Genomic DNA, 24,775 nt, shown 5'->3' with positions numbered 1-24,775 from the left:
TTTCTGGATTTAGGCTAACTGCATTTTAAGATCACATGAATGTGATGATGTTACACTTCCACTCAGGTGTTCAGTACTGGCATGAAGGTTAATGTCAAAGGCAAACGGCAATTGGAACCAGTGTTTTTTTGGCACTTAAAAAAATCAATTAGCCTAACGTATAATCAAAATGTTTCATTTTCTGTGGATTGACTAATTGATTATTTGACTAATTGGTTCAGATCTAATCCAAACCCTGCAGAGCCCTAACCTGGAATTTATTTCAGATAATTGTTTTGGATGCATCCAACTGAATGTGTACGTCAGTGACAACAAAATAAACTACATTTCAGTCTGGTCCATCCATGTAATTAGGCTAAGAACGTTGTTATTATTTAGGATTGATTTAAGGATATTGTTTAAAAAAAAACAATGATGGTACTGCAAAATATATTTATTTCAATTGTAAACATACGGTAATATGTATGTCTTACAGACTGATATGTTACAAAAATATTTTGTAAAATGACAGTTTAAACCGCGAAAAGTGACATTAGGTTGGAAACTTCCCTAATTACAGCCACACGTGATCACTTTGACAGAAGGGAGCGTCGCATGCGGACTCACTTTATCCTTCCGCCAGAAGCACGAAATAACTCGGTTGTAGCGCTTTTTATGATTAAAACGATTACATGTACAAGTAGTTGTTCATCGGAATCTAATATGTATTGTTGAAACAGTATGAGTTAATGCTGCATTTGCCGGTTTAAATTAATCTGGGGACCTATATAGTGAAGGCGGTGGGATATTTGTTCTAAAATCCCAGCCTGCTCTACCTTCTTTTTTTCCTTCGGTGGAGGCCATGATGGGAGCCTGAGAGTTCAGCTGGAGCGAGAGGAACGAGAAAGAAGATGATTCCCCGGGACGGAACTGTCAAACCAATCTGTGCAGATTTCTGATCTTTGTATAGTCTATATACATTCAAGGTGGAGCCTGTCACTTTTTTCAGATGTGTTCTTGGCAATCAGTCGATGACAATGTTGAATCGTTAGGAGGCTTTTGGATCGAAAAAGGAGCTAGCATAGCTGCGCTAGCTAACTCGTTAGCTAGCGAGCTAGCTACATCTGAGTGACTGGATACGAGTTTTGGGAACCGGTGAGTTCTCTATCCTCCCGCTGTCAATCGCGGCGTCTGCGATTGAGCCGTCGGCTTGGACCGTGTCTGGCATCTAAAGGACAACTGCATGTATTTAATTCGGGCTCGTTTGCAAGACGATTTGCAGGATTGGCAAAGTCGGGCCTGCACGGAGGAGCAGCGCAAGGCCCGTCTTTATGATCCAGAGGAAGCCTTTCTAATCCTAACGTCAGCCACCGCTAGCTCTGCTGGCTAGCACGTCTCTGCGAGGACCTGCAGAATTAGGAAAGCAGCCAGCGACGGGGAGCAGACCCACTGACTGCGACATACACGATAATACAGCAAATACTAGGAAAAAAAAAAACTGTACTCATCATTTAACCATTACGTTACCCCGTATAGACTCCTGTCACCTGCTAACGTTACAATGGCTGCGATTATAAAAGAAATGGTCAGCCGGAACAAAAGGAGATATCAAGAGGATGGGTTCGATCTGGACTTAACATGTATCCTTTCCTATGTCCCCTATTTTCACGGCATCCAGAACATTAACTAGTAATGAGTATTAGTTGCATTTGAGTAGTAGAACTGGAACCAGACATGTCAGAGGAGTAACGTGAGGTAGTTAGCTTACCTGCTAACCTAGCGAGCTGGCTAGTTGGTCACAGAGCGCAGCTTTGCTGTCACCCAGCATGTTTGAAAGATGGTGGATCTGTCAAACCAGCACGCATAAATGTCACTCCTATTATTGCTGGAAACCCCTGTTTCACTGGACATTAGTTAGTGTTTTGAAAGAACGACAGGGCATTTAACTGACATACCAGTCACACCAGCGGTAGACCTAGCTTGAGGTTGAGAAATTGTTAGTGGTATTGGGTCATTTAAAAAAAAAAAACACATCTTTTGTTTGTTGGTGTTTGAAGACAGCTAGATGGTGTTTAGTATTTATTTCAGAATGTCTTTCTACTAATGTTTTATGTTTAGAAATCTAGATAGACTATAGGGTAGGTTTCTGGTGTATGATGCAACTAGCTGAAAAGACTTAACATCCCCAATGTACACCTTGCCTCACCTGTGTGCTATATGGGTGAGTATGCATCGATGGATTTCAACAAATCTTTAGAAATCTAATTAACAAATTCCATTCCCTTTTTTACGGACAAGCAATCATTTACAGCTTTAAGAATGGCTGTTTGAGTCCCCTATGCAGGACTCCTTTCTCATCTATTACCACTGATAATAGTTGACCTGGTTCCCTAGTGCAGTACCAGTGGTACCGGATTTGGTATTTTTAGTTTTTTTGCTGGTGATAAACTAGATTAGCAGCTGATGTGGTTGACCATGAACAACCGAGTGCAAAATTATGTCTGACTAGGGCTGGGCAATATATCAATATCGTGATGAGACTAGATATTGTCTTTGATTTTGGATATTTGAATATTGTGATATGACATAAGTGTTGTCTTTTCTTTGTTTTAAAGGCTGCATTACAGTAAATTAGTCTGGTCTAGCTGTTCTATTATTTGCCTTTTCCCCACTTATTCATTATATTCACAGTACTGAAGAATAGGGTTAGGGGGGGAGCTTAGATCTAAGTGTGAAGATATCTTGTCAAAGCATTAGTTGTCAACACTACAATATTGCCGCAATATTGATATCCAGATATTTGGTCAAGAATATCGTGATAGCTGATTATTATATATATTTTTTTTCTTCTCCATATTGCCCAGCCCTATGTCTCTCAGTACTGAGAGAAGGTCATGGATATAGTTGGATGTATATTTGACTCTTTATCAGGATTTCAAAAATCCTTTTCGGCCTTTCGAGTCCTGAGTTTTTTATTTCTCGTTTCAGAGTTGAAACAAGTAGACGAATAATGGATGAGTCCATTTTGATGATTGGTTGCTGTTTTTTCATTGCAGATAGTCACTGCCTCCTTCTTCTCAGATGTGAAAATGTGGCAGTTTTCTTCGTCTTACATGATATTAAATTAAAAAATCTTTGTTTTGGACTGTTGGGTTATTGGCCAAAACAAGGCATCAGAAGATGCCAACTAGGGCTCTAGGAAATTGTAACGGCCATTTTTTCTTTAACTACTTTTTTGACCCTTTTTATAGACCTAATGATTAATCGGATGGGAATAGAGCAAATTAACAGATAATGAAAATGATTCTAAATTGCAGCCCTATCTGGATCCGTTCAGCATGTAATTGAAACAGGCCTTTATGGACATAATTTGCTCTGGTTATTATCAGTAATTGTTACATTAACTTTGTAACATTGTTCAATAGCGTTTTGTAGAAGAATGTATATGTGAAGCTGAGTGCTAGTTACCTTGACTCAATACTGCCACTATAGATAACCCATTGAACAGAAGTGTCAGCTGGGATGCGTGTTTGACTGCAGATGCAGTGTGTGTGCATCACAATATTTGATCAGATGTTTCTCACTTGGTTTTCTAATGTGGTAAAGCTTGTGGCATGACTTGTCTCCAGAGCTTTGTGCAGGTGTGAAGTGTACATGCCACTCAAAAGTTGCATCTTTCTTTGGCTTGATGTCTCTTCTTGTTCAGATGTGGGCCCTTTCTAAGCATCCCTTTTATCATTTTTGGCATGGTGTCTAAAAACAATATGGGCTCTCTGCAGTTATGTAATGCAGTATCACAGTTCGGGGAATTGCCCTTAAAATAGAGTTGCCAGTGATCTTGTATCAGCATTGCTGTGTGAGAGCTTTCTCCCTCTCTTACACTTCAACCCACCACCTCTCCTTTGCTCTTTTTCTTTACTACTCCCACTCTAATTCTCCCTGTGCTTGCCCCCTTTGCTCTCTCCTCCTTTCCTGTCCTCCCCACCCCCTCCTCACTCAGCGCTCGCCCGTTCCCACTCTCCCTTTTCCCCCCTCTCTCTTGCTCAGTTGTGGATTTGGCGTATGCATAGCGCTAAGGCTGGGATGGCTATAAAGAAAAGGCGTGCCTGAAATGGCAGATTTTCTTTCCTTTTTTTTCCCCCTCCTACTTGGAGCTTCCGTCGGGGGTCCCGTATGTGAGTTTCCTCCCAGCTGCAGAGACCAAGCCCCCCATGCCCTGGGCTGAGGCTCTCCTGGGAGCTCTGGAGCTTTAGAATAGACTTGCTGGGATCACTTTGCTAGCAGGTCCAAGTATTGGCATAGCCAATCAAACAGTATAGAAAGCTGTATTTGGCTCCTAATTAGGTCTTTGACCCATTAATGGACCGGATTATGGCACAGTATGTACAGATTGGCTTCTCTGTCCTGAGCTAAAGGGACGTAGCTTGGCTAAGCAAATAATACCATAGATTTGGTACTGGGCTTGTGGAATTCATGCATCAAGACGTGTGTTGAGAATACCTCAGCTGTAGAATGCTGCACTGGGGCACTCAATGACTTTCTTGTACAGGGGTTGAATATTTTCTTTTTTTTGTTTTCCAGCTAAAAACTTGTGTACATACTAGGGCTGCACAATTAATTGCAATTGGATCAAAATCGCAATGTAGACGAGTGCAATTTCCAAATCGCAGTGGGGCGCAAAATATGTGTGAGACCATTCTGAAATGTGGTGCTGTTCTTGTAGATGTATTGACCTACAAATCATATCCTACAGAATAAAGAAAAAAAAAATCTTTGATTGGTACAGATTTGCAAAAGTATTTTAGGAAAAAATGATACGAAAACGATCATTCCCTCCAACATTATGAATCATATCGCAATATCGTTCAAAATAATTGCAATTAGATATTTTCCTTATATCAAGCAGCCTTAATACATAAATATGTGTCTCCATGTTCTGAAGTCCAACATTTCTCTATACCGACAGGTCTGCTGATAGTCGAAGGCGACATCAAAAGGGTTGTTTTTGTGTGTGTTTGCATGTGCAGGTACTTGTATGTGTGCACATTAGCTAAACCAGATTTGTCAGATGTGTGTGTCAAATTGTTGGGAGCAATTTAAAAAGTGATTTAACTCTGGAAAACTAGGTCCGCACAAAATGAAACCAACACATATTAGAAATATTCAGCTTTTCTATTTTTTGACAACGTGGCACGGGAAGTGTAAGAAAAGGTTGCCCTTTAGTCAGTGGTTAAGCTGTGAAATCCCACAGCTCTGGCGACAGGAAGATTTCAGTTACAGGTGGGCATGGGAGTTATTCTTTTCTCTGCAACATGACACCCATGTGGGCCTTTAACCCTGTATGTATGTCACCGTATAATTGGCTACGGCATTTTCCATCGCTATCCCGCGCTGAAATATTGAAGCCCGTTTGATGTAGTGCAACTTTAAGGGCAGGTGTAGAACGAGCGAGGTGGTGCATACAGTAGTTAGACCTGTAGCGGCGTCAGGTGCATGTTGCTTGCTAAGTGTTGCTTCGCACTTGTCACCGTGTGTCATAGGAACACAACAGCTGAAGGATCTGCTGCATGTGTAATCTGCGAGTCTTAACACAAAGGGCTTTTGTTTGATGAACCCTTTTCTACCTGTGCGTCTTCGTGTTGCCCCCGTTCGATCTCGTAGATATTCAAATTGATTCCGGCTGAGCTTGAAAGAGAGAAAAGCCGAACAATTGCAATCATCCCAGTATAACTTTGGGCTCTAAAAATAAATGCAGGTCAGGGAGCGGAGACTCTCCCATCATGCAGGAGAGCTGTTACTCCATCCTCTCTGCCTGCTTGTTACTGTCAAGGCCATCTGTCACAACACACACACACACACACACACACACTCTGATCAGTGTCCCCTTCTATGCTCCCATCTATCCATAACTACAATGACACCGTCATGTCGACATTGGCTGAAACCTGTTTATACTCTGCTGCCTGCCTTTGCATTCTTGTCATTGAGCTCAAATGGCAAATTCTTACGCTTTGTAACTTCTTTTTTTAACTAAAGAAATGCATTTCATTTTCTAGTCTCGTTACATAGCTCTTGTAAACATAGGCAGACCTACTTATTCTTCCAGTTAAAGATGAGCCGCTGACCCCTTGGTTTGGCTGCTTTTTTTTGCCTACTTTTCTGATTTCCACAGTCATGCAGAATGTACGTTTCCTTGACCCCTGCGTAAACAGATATCTACCCGAACATCATCGCAATGGGCTTTCCAGCAGAGAGACTCGAAGGCGTGTACAGAAACAATATAGACGATGTAGTACGGTGAGTTGTTGTGTGATAATAGAAAAGGGAAATGTCCGAAAGAAGCATTTTTATTAGAGAGTATTTGTGGCTCTGGTACATAAATATATTATGTTCTCTCCTGCAAACAGGTTTTTGGATTCAAAGCATAAAAACCATTACAAAATCTACAACCTGTAAGTCTTCCACATTTTCTTTACACCTGAACTGCTTTGTTTGCTTAATAACTTCCTCTTTCTGTTTGCTAACTTGATTTTCTTCCCATTTCAGCTGCGCAGAAAGACACTATGATGCTGCCAAATTTAACTGCAGAGGTAGGCTCCTTTTAAATATTTGTGTGTGTGTTTTTGTGTGTGTGTTCGTGTTCCATAGATGCTTTTCCTCAGTCTGACCTAAGAGCCTGATGACACACAAGGTCGGAGGGGGGGGGGGGGAAATCCCACAAAATGTCTACCGTGTCTTCCTCCCTGTCTTGTCCTCTCTGACCTGCTCGATCTGTGTCCTCATTCCTTTTCTTCTCTGGTTACAACTTTGCGTCCCGTCACGCATCAGTTGCACAGTACCCCTTTGAAGACCACAACCCGCCTCAGCTGGAGCTAATTAAGCCGTTTTGTGAAGACCTGGACCAGTGGCTCAGCGAGAACGACAATCACGTGGCGGCCATCCACTGCAAGGCCGGGAAGGGCCGCACTGGAGTCATGATCTGCGCCTATCTCCTCCATCGCGGCAAATTCCTGGAGGCCCAAGAAGCGCTTGACTTTTACGGAGAAGTCAGGACAAGGGACAAGAAGGTGATGTGTCAATCTGAGACCAAATGTCTTAACACAGCTGCTGCTTCAGATCAATTGTTGCAAAAAGGGCTGAAACTCATGATTTTTTCATTTTTTTAGTCTGCATATTGTTTTTTGTCCAGTTATTTTTCCAAAATCTATATACGGTAATGTATGCTAATAACAATCTATGTAAAACAGAGACAAGCTGAAAATAATCCTTAGAAGTCCTTAGCTGGTCAAAGATAATGTTTGGCGTTTTTATTGCTTTCAAAGTGACTTGATCATCAAAGTCGTTGAGTCCTATTTTCTTTTGTTTATTTCAGCCCTAGTTGCAAACACTTGGAACACACACAGCAAAGAGACAACCATTTTGTACGTTCAGGATCTCTAAACATTGTCCATGTCGTTGCAGGGAGTAACGATCCCGAGCCAGCGCCGCTACGTCTACTACTACAGCTACCTACTGAAGAACCAGCTAGAGTACAAGCCGGTGGCTCTCCTCTTCCACAAAATGGTGTTCGAGACTCTCCCTATGTTCAGCGGGGGCACCTGCAGTGAGTCACGCTCATGTTCAACTTTAAATCCAAACTAGGGCGTAGGCATGCGTAGCGCTGTTGAAATGGAACGAGAGACTTGGATGTGCTGAGCACTGTAGGGCTCACCCACGCTGCAGTTCAGCACCATAGAACAGAGCGGGTCATCGACGGTAGAGTTGAGTCGTCCTGTGCCGGGCGTTTTGTAATCAAGTGCGGCTGAATTTGCTGTAGTATTTTTAGACCTTTTGACTCACAAGGGCAGCTTATTATTGATTAAGTTCTCTTGCTGCTACTTACAACGAGGCCAACTCATTCCCTGCCCACAAAAAATGATGTTTTCAATCAGATTACCTCTTTGTCATAACGACATTTTTTAAATGTTAGAATCATAAAATGTCTGATCTTTGACTTCTGCCACTCAAAAAAAAAAAAAAATTGATAAGAGTTTTCCGAGAAATTACAATTTGCACTGTTTAAACAGAGCGAAGCACAAGGGAAGTGAACACACACACACACACACACACACACACACAGAGGACAATACAAAGCCAGATGTGTTTGGTGTGTTTTCTTTACACATAGCCAGGAAGTAACTGAAAGTTATTTAAGGTATTGAATAGTTTGGGCAGTGATTTATTTATTTACTTTCAATTCAATTTTTTAGTTTTTTTTATACGTAAAAGTATTAATAAGTCACTGTAGTTGGTTTCAGTCGCTCAGTCATGAGCATTTTCATATTACTGCCTGTTTGCTTGGCTTGAGCGGTATGATTATTTCCTAAAAAGGTGTGTGCTCAAACACTGTCACTTGCCCCCCTGTGTTAAATGGCAGAGTGGCACAGACACAAAGCAGTTTGAATAGTAATATGCTTGATTGTAAAAGTGCACTGACACCAAAACTTTTATCATTTAACATTAGTACTGATTTTAGCTTTCTGTATCCTCTAAGTTATACCGTAATTAAACTTAAGTCTCCCAAATGGAGACGTTTATGAGACCTTTTGGGGAAATTTCTAAGCAGACAATGACCCCATTTCGGTTAAATACGTTTAATAGTTCTCTATTACGTTTTTCATTTCTCCAAATGTTTCCGAATCACACAATGTTGTGCCTTTCCATGTATCTAATTTGTCCATTATAAACTTGTGGCTTTTTCACCATTAACACCTGACTGTGCTGAATATTCCCTGACTGTATTTCCTCTAACGCTCCCTTTTGAAAAAGGCCCTATTCTGAGTTTGACGTCGTAATACGTGCGTGTTTATACACACACACACACAGGTTGGAGCTCACCATAGCTGTATAAAAAAGGAGAAGCGAGTTTGATAATTCTGTTACAAATACCCTTCACGTCACAGTTTTTTTTTTTTTTTTCAAATCACAAAAGACAACGCTGTTTTGTGGCTGTCAGCGACGTCAAGGACCCCCTTCCCTTTTGTGCATCTCACAATACACCCCGTCAAATGTTTTAAGATGCATAACTTCACTTTAAAGCCACGTACTATATGTTGTTTTTAAGAAAAGCTGTGTCGATGCTAATATCTGTACATATTTGTGTAGAGCTGTTTGTTGCCTGCTGTGCTGTCAAGCCCCTGACAGGCCAGCCAGGTCCTGTCAATGCTAATCTCCTTCTTTCTCTCTAAGGGGACAGTACCTTTAAAAACAGGAGCGAGCCGACCCCTCAGGGCTTCAAGAAAGGGAATTGGCATTGGGGTAAATGAGCCTTTCATCCATTATTATCTTTTCACTCATTTGCCTTTTTATACGGCCCCAGAGATCACCCAGGCACGGGCCTTCTAAGGTAGGCATGTTGCCTAGCAGGATACAGGACTAGTTTACAGGTATATGAAGTATCTCCAACACCACTCCCACCCAGCATAGAAGAATGTGAACCTTCTTTTTCCTATGTAACATGTTGCACTGGTCCAAGACCATGACTGTCTATCAGAATAGGGTCATATGCCTCTGATTCTGGGTCTTTTTGGGTGTTAATGTACTTTACTTTGGGTGTTTAATATATACTGTTTAGGACTTATTCAGAGGGGGAAAGGTGGTGGTGGTGTGCCGTTTCTTTTAGCCCTTTAGATTCACTCCTTGCTCACTCTTCTTGTGTTTTCTGTCTCTTCTCTTCACAAATCTCACGAAAGACACCGCCACCACCACTGCTGCCACCCTTCCCCCGTTGATGCAACGTTGACCTTTTTTTTTTTCTTTTTCTTTTTTTTGCAGATCCCCAGTTTGTGGTGTACCAGCTAAAAGTGAAGATTCACACGTCAAACCCCGCTCAGACGCGGCGCGAGGACAAGCACATGTTTTTCGAGTTCCCCCAGCCGCTGCCAGTTTGTGGAGACATCAAAGTGGAGTTCTTCCATAAACAGAATAAGATGATGAAGAAGGTTAGTTGTGTGTTCAGGGGCTTCCATTGTACCTTAATTTGACACATTTCTGTCGCTCATGAAGAGCTTATTGAGGCTGTTGATTTGTCATGGCGAACAATAAATAGGTATTCATCTAAGCAATTTCTCAATGAAATTGCTGCCATCAATTATGCTTTTTTTTTTTTTTTTAAAGGAAAAGACCATTCTGTTTATTTATTTATTTTCATTAACAATTCTCCTGAAAATACAACTAAAGTATAGTTATTTTTCATGCAAAAGCCTGATAAAGTGTTTTCCTCTCTGTTGTAGACTCTTTTAGTCAATGTTATTAGTTACAATGTTACTTCATTAGCAGGGCATTGTAGTTTATTTTGAGTAAATCTGTACTGCTTGCCATAAATACTCACTTAATGCAACAAATTTGTATTCATCGTTGAAAGTTGTCCCCAACAAATGCTTAATATGATCGTATTTTGGCAAAGTAAAAAAAATTAAAAATGGGCTCGACGCTGAGTGCCACAGATGGTTGGTAGCGAAGTTTGAAAGTAGTTAGAGACGGACTAACGTTGGTTTACATTTTTGATTGATTTGATTTGACAATAAGAAAAATACAGGATAAACCAGCTGTAGTTAAAAAAAAAACGTAACCCTTACCCTTTTCTGAATTCTCTATTTTGCCCAATTTCTCATTCCATCTTGTTAACTCTGCTTTTCAGGACAAAATGTTTCACTTCTGGGTGAACACCTTCTTCATCCCTGGACCAGAGGAGAGCGCCGACAAGATAGAGAACGGGGCGGTGAACAACGCAGACAGCCAGCAGGGGGTACCGGCACCGGGCCAGGGCCAGCCGCAGAGTGCCGAGTGCAGGGAAAGCGACCGGGACAGGGACTACCTCATCCTGACGCTCACTAAGAACGACTTGGACAAGGCCAACAAAGACAAAGCTAACCGCTACTTCTCGCCAAACTTCAAGGTAAGGATTTACTTTGGATATTTGTTGGATAAAAGGATTATTTATTATCTTTAAGTCTGTCAAATCAGTCATTAGTTTGAACAATGATTGCTGCTTTTGAAAGTAATGGAAGGAACAATGAAAAGATTTATTATCATTTTATTGCACGGACTGAAGTTAGTTTTTTTATTTGCCATTCCAGGTGAAGTTGTATTTTACGAAAACCGTGGAGGAGCCTTCGAATTCTGAGGCAAGCACTTCGACATCCGTCACCCCGGACGTTAGCGACAATGAGCCAGACCATTATCGATACTCTGACACCACTGACTCTGATCCGGAAAATGAACCTTTTGATGAAGAGCAGCACACGCAAATCACAAAAGTGTGAACTCTTTTTAAACAGGAAAAGAAGAAATTATACACCAGAAAAAAAGGAGAAAACTTGAATATAAACTCAAAAGAAGAACCTTTGTCCCTTCCCTCCCCCAGACGGCAATAGAATATCATCATGTCAAATGCCAATTTTAGGGAAAAAAAGATAAATATCCTGACCAATATATTGTTTTTTTTATTTTTATTTTTTTCGTTGGCAGGGCCATGTACCATGAGCGAGGTATTGACACTGTTGCCCCATGGGAAAAGGTGCTGTAGCTATAAAAATGTTTATATATATCTATATACATACATATATGTATATATGTATATATACATGCATATACACTTTTTTTGTGTCAAAGACAATGGAAAGAGTACCACAATCAGGAGATGGGAGTTGAAGTGTGGGAGAAGATAGAATGATATACTAGGACTATGCTGCTCCTTCTCCTGTCTAAACCAAGGCCAGTGCTGCAGTCACTTTGTTTCACTCCCTCTTTTCTCCCCCCCTTCTCCTTTCATCTTTTACTCTTTCTCTCTCTCCTCCACCCCACCCCGACTTCATCCTATCCTCCTTCCTATCCTCCTTTTACTGTGAATGCTTCTTGTGCTCTTTGCAGGCTGTCTCACGTGACTTTTGGTCTTTGTGCAGTGCAAACTGCATGCGGGCAGTGGGTTTGGGGTGGGCGGGGTTATGAAGAGGCTGTGATGATGTCTAAAGCATTGCCATTCCTGTTCCCACTGTGTATACGTTAAATTATGCAGAACAAGGCATCCCATGTAATTGTTAATGTTTTTTTTTTTATCCTAAGATAATAAAAATATAATACACAACAGCAGGGAGACAAGTGTTTGCAATAATGTCAACACTACATTTAAAGGACAATGGTGATTTGCATGTATTGGAATTGGCGTCCATCCCTAATAAATGTATGCAATGTTGTCTTTTCTTAAAGAAACCAGCTTTGAGATGTGTCGTCTGCGTGGGGTTCCCCAGTGCTTTGAGTCATGCTCAGAATATTACATCAGAGGGTTATGTAATGTTCTCCCTTTTGCTGTTCACAGTTAATCAAAAAGCGTGCAGAGTGCAAATGAATTTTGCGATATGCAGCATGGGCATCAAATGAATGCCAATGCAGTCTAACTTGACACCATTGCTGCCAACTGAAGTCATGATTTTAAGTGACAGCTCCCAGAACCCCGTAACTTGAGTGAGTTGCTGGAGGAAAATGTGAACTGCACTTGATGAGAAAAAATGCTGCAAGTCAGGTTTGTCGTTGCAACTGCTGGAGCTGTGTTAACAGTAACTTCCTGCTTTAAAGGTCAGCACTGCAAATAGCTGGTGGGACCTGATGTAGGGAAGTGATGGAAGGATTATTATTAAAAGTTCAATAGAGGGCAAAGAGCCCACTTCCAACATAAGTGACTCAACCAGGGAGCTGAGCATGTACAGTACAATAATGTTAATCAATGAGAAAAGGCGTTTGCATCCGTTTATCAAAGTTTAAATTCTTTGACACTGCTAATTAAAGTTAACACAACTGAGCTTTCACTTGTATGGAGAACTTTTTGTTGGGATATTTCTGACAAACAATATTTCCATTTCCTGAAATGATTCCAAAGTAAACCAACCTCTTTGTTACATTTTTGAGCCAAACGCAGCCTGACCTCATACCAAACTAGCAGTGTTGCATGCGCAGTGGTTGCTGCTGGGTAATCAAGGCGTTCTCCACATGAAATGAGCAGAGGAAGGAAAAGGCTACCAGCCCAGGAGGGAGGAGCGCGAGGCCTCGGGTAGATGGAGCCTGCTCTGCTAGCGGGCTTGTGCGACTCCCAAAACGAAAGTGTAACAGGATTAACTAGCATGTCACTGTGATAGCAGAGCAGAGAGTGGCCCAAAGTCTCTTGATAATAAAATAAAGTATGAATTAAACATACATAGAAAAAAAGTTCCAGCCCCAGAGGCAAGCAGTCACATAATCCCCTTCTGCTCTATTAAGACTTGGTCCTCGGCTCTTTCGTGTTGATAGAGACATCAAAGCCGAACCAGTGCAGCGTCAAATGAGACAGGCAGTAGTCGCAGGGGCCTCGGCTGTAATTGGCTGAGAAGGAGGAAGAGACTCTGGTAGATTATTAATGAATGTTCTGTGCTGGGTTGAGGGATGCCTTGGCTCTCTACAGGCAGGCGAGACTGAAGAGGGCTGACTTCAGTAGAGCGTTTGAGTTTGAGAGTCCACATTTGAAGCTTTTGATTGCCCTCCTCATCATATACACAAACACCAACACAGCAGCATCTGAAATATTAATCTAATCAATACACCGCTACATTTGTATGTCTTGAGCACCGGCTCCTCTGTGGATTTTTTGGCATCAACCGCAGCTCTCTTGAAGTTGAGACAAAAATGGAGAAACAGGAGTTTTGGAGGACTATATACTTTTGTATTTTGAAATCAGATTTCGTTCTCCATTATTTGGGTCAGATGTTATGCATCCAGCTAAATAAAGATCCACTGTTTAAGGGTATGCCGTTGAAAGAAACTGGAATGATGATCATGAAATGGAATTGTATTCATGTTTCATTTACAATCTGTCTAGACCATTATGGAAGCCCATTTCCAACAGGAAGAGAACATTTAGACATGATTTAAATGTTTCGTTCTACATTCATTGAAGTTATGAAAGTTACTAGACCAAAGTTATGATTACACCAGCATTTAAAGCAATGGCATTTAGTGTTACATTCAATTCATTTCAATGCAATTAGTGGATTTGCTCATAGGAAATCAATCTGTAAAAAAATGTCATATAGAGTTAAAGTCTGTCAACCTTTGACCTTCGAATTTGTGCCATTAGCAAACCACAACAGTAATCCGTCTTGGCCGTGTTGACCATTGACAAGGAGATTTTCCAATTTTTGATTTTGCACTTTGCAAAACGGAGGCAGAATGGAAAATCAAAATATATTCCATGTTCAGCATATCAGCTGTGTTGCACCATTCACTTTTATTAAGCCCTCCTCTGTCAGAGTATTAAGGTTGCATTCACACCAAATCAGGAATGACTAACACTAGTCCTCCCATTAATTTAAATGTGGGTAGTGCGTTTAGGCTGCGGCGGTGGTGACCGCAAAAGATGCTGGAAACATCGGCCCGTAGCCGAAAAGATGAAACAGAATCAACTTTTGGAGAAATGCAACCTGATGGCTGTGGTTGCCAATCACGAAAGACAAAAGAAAATGTGTAAAATTATGTTGTCACTTAATTCGGGCTTGTGCACTTAAAACACCTCGTAACGATAGGTCTTGCGTTCTGGTTAGTTATTGAAATTAAATGTGTGAATGAAACCTAACAGCTCCTTAAAAATCAAATGGTTGTTCTTTTTGCTGTGCTGATGTCTCGATGACTGTTCCTTCTGAAAATGGCGTTAAGAATAGGTTTGGTTTGCCGACAGTATTGAGAGTTAGTGCTGAAAATGCATCTTTTGAAAAAAAAAAAACTGTGTGAACTTATTATCCCATTGGCAACAGTGCTTTATTTTCCCTCTTCATTAACTATTTCAATGAACGAAATGCCAGAGGGGAGTAAACAGAACGGTAAAGAGAATCTCCAGCAGCTATTGTGACTGACTGTTTCTGGTCTGCCGGGAGTTTTCTGGTTGGTGGGTGTTTGGTTCTGATTAAGTGGCTCATAATTGTTACTTAGTATCTCATAATATTGAGATGAGCATTTGTCATGTATTATGGTCAATCATCTTTTGTTATGTTTTTTTTCTGGCATGTATGTCCTTGTATAGTCCATGAATCCAATTATTGTGGAAAAAAGCTAACACCACAATATAGAGATTTAAGCATAGTATGATGACAAAATGAGGGAGTAGGGGAGTGTGGGGGGGTCAGTCTGGCCTACAAAGAGAAGATAAGCCCAAGCTGGTAACCCCATTTCCCTTCCATCTGTTGGTAGCAGTTGTAGAGCATGGCTGCACTCACCAGGACCTGGCAACCCATCCCCCAAGCCCTCTTTCTCTGGCTGACTGCACAGCTGTGTTGCGTTTGGATTAGGCCAAGAATAAAACAGGAAGTAGAAATTAAACAAAAGCTTAAACACACACCCACACACACACACTCACTCTCTCTCTCTCTCTCTCTCTCTCTCTCTCTCTCTCTCTCTCTCTCTCTCTCTCTCTCTCTCTTACACAGGCAGTGTAAGTTACCAAAGACTCAGCAACAGCACGAGTGACAGCCTGTGGAAAAAGTGCACACACCCACATGTGTAGACCATCTCTCTCTCTCTCTCTCTTTCTCTATATCTCTCTCTCTCTCTCTCTCTCTCTCTCTCTCTCACACACACACACACACAAGTATACTACAGTATGAACAAAGTCATACTCTGCCTCCCACAGACTCACATAAGCCCAGGCGGGACCACAGGCATATCATCTCTCTGTGCCCACACTCGTGCTCACACATATGGTCTCTTTACATGCTACAAGTACCACTCTGCCTCTCCTTCCCTTATCATGGTGGTCTGAGGAAAACTAGCAAACACGCTCAACCAGTCTTGCAGTGTAATGATGCTAATATGGGAGTATTTTGGTTATGAGCTGACACACGTTTACGTTTACACTATATTCATGACACAAATCACTTTGAATGAGACAAGGACAACATACACTCGGATTAATAATGTCGTCAATCTTATTATGATTCAACCACCGACATCCAGAGATGTAAAAAACACGTTTTTGAATTATAAATTGTATTAAACTTATAAGTTTAATAATATAAGCTTATTTTTTGTTTTTATGCAAGGATCTTGATTAATCTATTTTAGGTCAAACGTCATGAATATCTTCAACAGCAGAAAAAAACTCATTGTGAATCACGGGCATAATATGCCTTTGAAAGTAGTACCAGCAGCAAAAATCTGAGTAGAACACTTGTGAGAATACATTTTGAGAAATTATCACTCCATTATTCTTGTCCAACATTTTAGCTCTTAAAAGTGGCATTATTTTCAATGCTGTGAACTTGCTCCATCATTCAGCAAATCTTCTACGTGGTTTCTCCTTTTGTGTGAATGCACCAAAATAGCCCGATGACAGCCACAGGAACTATGGTGAATGAGGAAGTGGAATTGGGAAGAAGAAGGAGATGTTTGGAAACATGTAGTTGTACGTGTGCATGAAGTAGCACAGAGTTAGTGTAGCTGGCAAGGTGCATTTGATGGAAACCCATTAAAGTGGTTCTCGTCATGAGTTGGACGTACTGTTAATGAATATCCAGTAAATGTTATTCAGATGTTATTTTTACTGTCAAGACCTGAGTCAACTACTGAGTCACACCAGCTTTGTGTGTGTGTGTGTGTTTGTGCGTGTGCGTTTGTGTGTGTTTGTGTGTGTGTGTGTGTGTGTGTGTTGACATAGATGTGCTAACATGCTTGACAGTCTGCACCTTTGAGCCCTCCTTTTCTTCAACACACACATACACACACACAGACAAAGTGCTTATTCTCGCTATGTGATCAATGAAGAGCATGTGTGTCCATTGTACTGAATAACACTCAACATGCAAAGCCAGACGCAAAACAACGTGTACAGAAGCTTTACCATAGAGCTCTGCATACATGCACACTCTACATTTCTACAACAGGAACTTGCGTTATGTTTAGGGAACCCCGTAGTGAAAAGTGATCCTGCTGCAGGGCTTTACTGTGCTTTATCTATGCATATTTGAAAATGTACGTTCAGACACCAGAGCCTTTGCATTTATGAAACTTTACTTTGACAGGCTCTGTTCTCCACCTGACTTTTACCCTGAAATCTTAGAGCGGGTGTAATCCTTCCCCCGAGCGTCCTCCTACTCCTCCTTGCTCTCTTCCCTTTCTCCATCTAGTGTCACCACAAGGGTAATATGAGGCATATGGCTGCTGATGACAGTCCCTAATCCTCACGCTGATGACTGATAGTTACCCGCGCACTCCATCCCCATCTCATCCTTACATACCAAGAACAAGCGTGTCGGCTGATCAGCCTCCACTCTGTCTCTCCCAGCTGAGAGTCATTATCTGAAATGACTGATGTGAGAGCGGCTGATGGACAAGACCAATACTAGTGTTTGTGCTGGAGATGGAAAGTTAGAAATGTTACTGTAGACCTGCAAAATTTCAGAGATGAGGAATTGCTTCAGGGTTTTACAGTTCATGAGATGAAAAAAACAATCCTTTACAGAAGCTTACATCATGAGAGTTTGTGGAGGAAATAGTCAAAATAAGGGATCCAAAATCTTGAAACACTCAAGTTTGGGGTCCTTTTTCATTTTTACCAACAATGACTCACAGTCATCTTCAGCCAATGATGCATCCAGAGAACGGTCTGCAACTTTCTGCATTTCTGGTTTACCTGTGGTATAAAGTGAGCCTATACATTTCTATCTGGCAATTTTTATGTTCATTTTCAATTTGGAAAAGTCCAAATATTCCAAAAAGAAATTATGCTAACTGTTGTTGAAACGGTGTAACGATAAAAAATGCTATACAGTGCAATGGAAACAGACTTAGCGGATAAATAAAACATCCACAGTATCTTTATATGTATTCACTTTCTTGCCAAGAGTTTGACGAGACGATCAATACCGCTCTCATATCTATTGGTTAAATATGAAGCTACAGCCAGGAGATGGTTAGCTTAGCTTAGCATGGAGACTGTAAGCAGGGGGAAACAGCTCACCTGGCTCAGTCCCAAGGTAAACACAAACAGCTATCAACACCTTCAAAGGTTCCTGACATGTTAAATCTTGTTTATTAATCCGTGCAAAAAAACAAAGTGTAAAAACAGAAAGTTGTGGTTTCCAGGGGGGTTATGTCCCTGACATATTTTTTGGCCTAACCCAACTTTTTCAGTGGTGGCCTAAAAATGTCAACATATTCTTTTAAACATGTGGGGAGGAAAAGAAAAGGTTTAGACCAGCAACCAATGGTCGACACACTGGACCGGCTGAGCTACAGTGACCCAGATAGTATGTCAGTTTCCTTTTAGATGAAAATATCAATGTTGGGGTGGGTAAACCTACATCTTGTGTAAACCAAAAGGTCTTTTTTGTGATGTATTTGACACTATGGTATGAATTTATTAAAACCTTCCTTCTTGTATGCATGTGTATGGATAAAGCTATTTTCACCATACTGGACAATGCAGTGGGCAAGTGTGCAATGGAAATTTCTGGTGTACAATACTCGTACAAGCAAGTGACATAGTGACATCCATAAGGCCTAGTGGATGTCAGTCAGGGGAGTGGGTAAGCGCAGTCCATCCTCTCATTTAGAGCCTGCCAGTCAGCCAGCCACTCAACCAGCCCTGGAACCAGCCAGCCAGAGCTTTTTAAAAGGGCCTGTGATTTGACAGAATCCCGTGGGGGGGGACAGGGGGATTAGGATTAGCAGCTGTTTCCCCTCAAACACTGGTGAAGATACGTTATAGCTACACAACGCTGATGGCAAATTAAATGATGAATAGAACATGCGTGCGTCGCCTCAGATAATGTGCTAAAGCTCCCCGTTTCATAAATAACTAGGAAGTTGTCCTTTTCTTGAACCCGGCCGTGTGGATCGGCTGTCACACACATACTGAGTAGTAGGGAGGAAAGCAAAGGCATATTGCGGCCGTGAGAAAGGTTTAAAACATCATCACTTTAATCTGGGAGCACAAAGCCAGCTACAGATTATGCTTCTGCCTCTCAAGCGATTCTGTTGCAGATCCGGTTTAGATGACCCCCGCTAACACCCTCAGAGACAGGGGCTTTTAACCCCAAACAAACACTGATAGCAAGCAGCCATCAAATGAGAACACACAGTGAGCACACACACACACACACCTTATTTCCATCCATAGCATGTGAATGGACTGTACCCACCCGCAGCATCCCAAAACACATACACAAGGACACCCATGGCATATGCTCACAGCCGCAGACAATAACAGACAAACACGCAGGCTTATGTCCGTTCCACTTGCATCCATTTCGGGCTATCAAGGAAGACACAAAAAGCCCAAACTGTTGCGTAGCTAACAGGTTTTGAGGTAAAACTGACACATTTGCTGGTGTGAAGAGACAACACACAACACTGCCATCCCTGACACCGTCACAGAGAACAGAATTGAGGATGGTGCTGTCCAAATAAAGGCCACAAAAGCGGGTCATAATTATTGAAAAAATAAACAGGTGAGAAAAATTCAAAAGATGCTAAACTCCTCTGCTGCCGACATTATGGACCTGTATAACCTGTATTATAGCTGCTGATGTCACACACACACACGCACCCACTTGCTCTTTTAAACTGAAGCACCAACCACACAATTAGTTCCTTGCAAGTTAATGACTTGTCCTCTCCATCACTTATAAAAACCCTAAGGCCACAGTGAATGCAGAAAAAACCTAATTCTCCCCGTCTGGCATTTCTGTCCAAATACTATTTCAGCTTAAAAGATTGACATACTCAATATATTGTCTTTTAAAACCGCTAGCTCATTTATATTTAATGAGAAATCTGCATTATTTAAAGCAATTCACAGTGAACTAGAACTTAACCTTTGCTAGAGAGAGACAGGCGCAGAGCAAACGGAAATGGAAAGAGGGAGAAAGGGGGCTACAGGAGAGAAAGATTATATTAAAATTGAGAGAATTTGTTGGTGGTTTACCACAATGCACTTGAGACCTACAGGATGAGTCAGAGAGGACGTTGCCATGTCAAAGAAAATTTTGAAAGCAGAAGACGAAAGGGGGGGGGGGTGTTCAAGCACAGGTAGCATTCCGTTTGATCCTAAATCTTGATTTTAAACTCTGAGAATAATTCACGAAAATGCCATATCTCAATCAGCATCTGGAGCCCCAAAGCTCATAGAAAAGACATTTTCTGGCTATACAAGGCTGTTTTTTCTTGCCCAACACTTAAATGAGCCTCAGTCTCACCCCCACTCCACTTAAGACATTTGAGTCTTTACATAAAGCAGTTTTTTCACACTTAACAATTTTAAAGCTTAGCCACTTAAACCACATGGAAAATGTCCCCACACCCTTAAATAACGGTTATACAGTATGTGTGAGTGTGTGTGTGTAAAAGAGAAAGAGAATGAGGTAAAGAGAGCAAGAGCACACAATGATGTTTCCTGTCTCCAAAAAAAGACAGATGGCTTGTGTGTGCACAAATACAGTATGTTTGTGTGTGCATGTGTGTTTGGATACCTACATTCATAAAGTACCATTTTTTTATTTTTGACATCTCACGCATGACATGAAAACATGCAATCAGCTACTGTAGTGTGACCTGTGACATTGCCACTCATTTCTGTGCGTGCTCCAGCACAAGTCAGACAAATCACGACAAGGGGAAATAGTGTACTTTAAAGCCACCGTGTATTCATCCTGCAGCACACAAAGCCAGATTTGATCAGATTGAATAAAGAGCATCAGACACAAGACAAGCTGCACACTATGGGCTTTCATCTCTGTGGTGTCTTAAATGTCCTGATGCAATAAAGGAGATGTAAACATGCCATTTCATATTATCACTATATATTTGTTAAGGTTATTTTTAGGCCTTCATTTGACAGGAGAGCTTAGACTTGAAAGGGGAGAGAGAGAGGGAATGACATGCAGCAAAGGGCCGCAGGTTTGAATTGAACCCGCGGCCACTGTAGCGAGGACAAAGCCTCTGTACATGGCGAGCACGCTCCACCAGGTGAACTACCCAGGCACCCCAATATGATTACAATTAACCCAACATCACATTCTTTCTGAATGATTTCAACCATGACAGAGACTTCCATCAGATGGAAAATGACAAAGTGCTGAGGTTTCGAGTCTGTATACTTCCTCTGTGATTTTGAGAGCGCGAGAGAGAGAGAGAGAGAGAGAGAGAGAGAGAGAGTATATGCTAGTGAGGGTGTGTGTATGTGAGAGAGAGAGGCCCTATCTGTACTTGAACACTCACCACTACCACAAATAAGTGAGTGTGATTCATCACTTCCTTCCTATTAGGCATGAATAGTGCAAACACAGAGGGTGTAAACCAAGCGCTATAGTTCAACGCACCACACTCTCCGCCCCTCTGTACTACATGGACAGCATGCACCTGCACGTCTTTATTACGTACTACATTCTTATTTTTACTTGAAATAAAGTGCCTTTGGTATGTAAGTCAGTTTTTCTGATCATTAAAGTTGTTATAAGTGTGAAGTGTTTGTGCATGTGCTTGCGTGTGTGTTGTTGTGTGTGACAGGGCCTCCAAAAAGCTCTGCTCTCGACCTCTGGTGCCATCTGCCAGTGACAGGGCAGAAATGCAAATCAGATGCAGTCAGATAATACACCCCGCTCAATCCCTCCATTAGAGCAGCCTACAGAAATAAACTAGGTCAGACAGACCAGCAGCCAGCTGTGTGTGAGTGTGTGTGTGCGTGTGTGTGTGTGTGTGTAATAAGGCACATGTGCCTCTCTTTGTGTAGGGAGACGGCTATACATGTGTAGGGGGGATGGGTTCCCAGTAAGCACTGAGGCTTCATAACATCCTTAGGCCTACTTGTGATGCTGCACGCTGAACAGTCACAAGTAACATATAGACAAACAGCAGCTCATCCAGTCAGCACTCCTTTAAAGATTTCAGACAGAGAAGGCATTACTAGGCTGTGTGATGGGGCAAAGAAGCAGGGTGACAAATAAAGGCTCTTATCTGAGGCTGAAATTAGCCACAGCCAGAGCGCAACTGATAGGGAGCGTATTAAACTCTTGAAAACGAACCACCCGGGAGGGTGATGCAACGCAGAGGCAACACTGGTGTAATGCAGACAGATGCGTTCTCCTCTCTCATATTGCTGCGACGCCTCTGAATTATGAATGAGGCTCCGTGCACCTCTTCAATGCAAAATCCTTCTCCTAATAATGCTCACAATATACGGTTTGTTTTCCTTAATGCCTCACACTTAAACAGAGCCTACCATATTCATTGTTGGTTGAACTAAAAATAATTATTTTATATTTTATATTATTACCTTAAATAAAGGTTTATAGAGTATTTAAATCCCCCTTTGTCTGAGGACATTCAAACAGCACACAATGCAGATGGCACATAGTTGCCACTGTAATATAGTTATATGTCTTGCTATTGCATTTGAGGAGCTGAACAGATTTATTCCTTCCTTTATTTAGGAACACAGAATGCCAATGCTGCATCACATTCTGTTAATTTGTATTATTTTTAAAATGCATGCTGCCCTAAAAACACTTTTTTTGTCTTTCCTAAATCCACAATGTGGCCTATCACTAGTTTTAAATCTGATATTGTCAGAAAATAAATCTAGATTCCAAAGAGGCATGTAAGTTTTTTATATGTTTCTTTGACTCAATCTGTGTAATAACCATGGAGCAATACGAGCTCAATAATAAACGACTGCATGCCTTTCAGAATCATTTCAAACATGGGCCTTCTATTTATAGAAGGTCAAACATTTCCTTCTCCTGCTAACTTTCTCCAGTTTTCTTTCTTCCTCCAACTGATTTCAGGCACAGATTGTAAATTCGGTCACAAGGGAGGGTCAATGATTCTCGTTTCCTGTCCTCTTTAACCAAATAAATCTCCACTCCTTGAATTCTCTCAGTCTCCACTGAGATATCTGCAGCCACTTGTGTGTCTGCATTTTTGTGTGTATGAATCTATGTGCGCTTACACTAGTTCAGAACGTGCATGTGTGCAGTGTGGCATGTGTCTGCAGGCAGCGTGATGCATGAAGTTAGAAGAAAAGGTGACATCAGATGAAAAGGTTAATATTTTCCAGGCTGGTGGGTGGGAGGTGATAGCTATGTGTGTTCATGTGTGTTTGATTACACATTTATGTGTACTTTCTGTGTGGGTGAAGGAGAAAAGTTCCATGTAAAATGTTGCTCTGTTCTCAGAAAAATGAATTCATTTCACTGAAGTGAATGTGTTACACAAGATGTATCGGTTCATTATGTAAAATAAATGATCAAATCTCAAAAAGAGAACATTAGGACATGGGAAAGGATAAACATGTCATAGTAATTTATAAGGGATTTCTTATCATTAAGAGAAACTATTTTTTTATTCTGCATGTATCCTGATATTGGCTCAAGTTAAAATAAGGATGATATTAGCTATGTTCTGCAGTGCCCCGCTATGTCCTGCTATGCCCAGCAGTGCCCTGCAGCAGTGCCCTGCTACACCCTTTAACGCCCTGCAGTGCCCTTTTATGCCATTAACTACTACAACTACTATTTCTAGTCATATTTCCATTATCTTTGTTATGACTACATATTTCCACAGTTCATCACACCCACAACCCCGGCACCGTGACACACCACCTTCCAAGAGCCTGGGTCCGTCCGAGGTTTCTCTCTAAAAGGGAGTTTTCCTCACCACTGTCGCACTAAATGCTTCCTCTAGGAGGAATTACTGTAATTGTTGGCTCTTTATTAATTATAGAGTGTGGTCGAGACCTACTTTATCTGTAAAGTTTCTTGAGATAACTCTAGTTAGGATATGATCATATGAATACAATTGAATTTTCATCAATGTCCTGTGATTGTAATCCTGATGCAACATTTCTGAACATTTTCTATTGTTAAGATAAAGTGAAAATATTGTTGAGCCTTGGCAAAGTTAGCGCTCACAGAAAGTCAGATTATGTTAATAAACCTTTCCTACCTTTTCTGTTGTGTACCACTATAGCCCTGTACAGGTGATGTCAAGTATAAAAGTACCCCATTCATCGAAATCACCAGTTATGTTCCAATTAAACTGGAGCACCAACCACACAATTAGTTCCCTGTGAATTAATGACTAGTCCTCTCCATCACTTAGAAAAACCCGAAGGCCACAGTGAATGTGATATCAAGTATGCAAGTACCCCTTCATCGACACCACCAGTTATGTTCCAAATGTTTATTATTTTATTATCCAATAGTGTATCATTACAAAATTATTTTGAGATATTTGCTCTTTTGATTTGTATGTATTCTTGGTCACGTTTGCATGTTTACTACTATCAGTTATTTGAGCTGGAGGATTCAGCCTCAAATCTATTATTTTAAGCAAATATTTCAACGTTTTATTCATTACTTTCAGCTAACGGTTTCCCCCGTTTATTCATTACCTACTAACTATTGACATTTAGTTAACAGTTTCAACTTCTTTGTTTGCTTTCTGAGTTTTCACACACTCAATCGTGTGATACAGTTGACTCAAGATGTGTACATTTATTTTAAGCAAATAGTAATTTGTATTTTCGCTTGTCAGACTTAGCTCTCCTGACAACTGCAGCAGTGCCCTACAAGTACCCCGGGCTGGGAATGTAGATCACAACAATGCTGGGTTTAGTAGGTTTATGCTCGGTTAAGGGACTATAAGGACCACAGACACATAAAGAATTCACAAAAATGAGCGAGGGGTTGTCCTAGAGGTCAGACGTTCTTTCATGTAACGATTTGGACAAAGGACAGGAGGA

General features: G+C 41.2%; 1 protein-coding gene across 3 annotated transcripts; it reads left to right on the top strand.

Annotated features, from left to right (window-relative positions):
• The first annotated feature begins 808 nt into the window (after nt 1-808).
• ptena (phosphatase and tensin homolog A) lies at nt 809-12,211 on the top strand. Of its 3 annotated transcripts, none has more exons than XM_034898215.1 (10): nt 810-1,619; nt 6,192-6,276; nt 6,387-6,431; nt 6,526-6,569; nt 6,808-7,046; nt 7,441-7,582; nt 9,208-9,276; nt 9,793-9,959; nt 10,658-10,915; nt 11,097-12,211. In XM_034898215.1, exons 1-10 carry the CDS (start codon nt 1,541-1,543, stop codon nt 11,280-11,282), a joined length of 1,314 nt encoding a protein of 437 aa, XP_034754106.1. In that variant the 5' UTR covers nt 810-1,540; the 3' UTR covers nt 11,283-12,211. The 3 variants fall into 3 exon arrangements, with proteins under 3 accessions (XP_034754108.1, XP_034754106.1, XP_034754107.1); XM_034898216.1 differs by having other exon boundaries at nt 813-1,619; nt 9,208-9,234; nt 9,814-9,959; XM_034898217.1 differs by lacking the exon at nt 9,208-9,276 and having other exon boundaries at nt 809-1,619.
• The last annotated feature ends 12,564 nt before the right edge of the window (nt 12,212-24,775 follow it).

The sequence above is a fragment of the Etheostoma cragini genome, chromosome 17 (genome assembly GCF_013103735.1).
Source record: "Etheostoma cragini isolate CJK2018 chromosome 17, CSU_Ecrag_1.0, whole genome shotgun sequence".
NCBI lineage: Eukaryota > Metazoa > Chordata > Actinopteri > Perciformes > Percidae > Etheostoma > Etheostoma cragini.
Note: the sequence above shows the minus strand (reverse complement) of the source record. Positions and strands in the feature narration are given on the sequence as shown.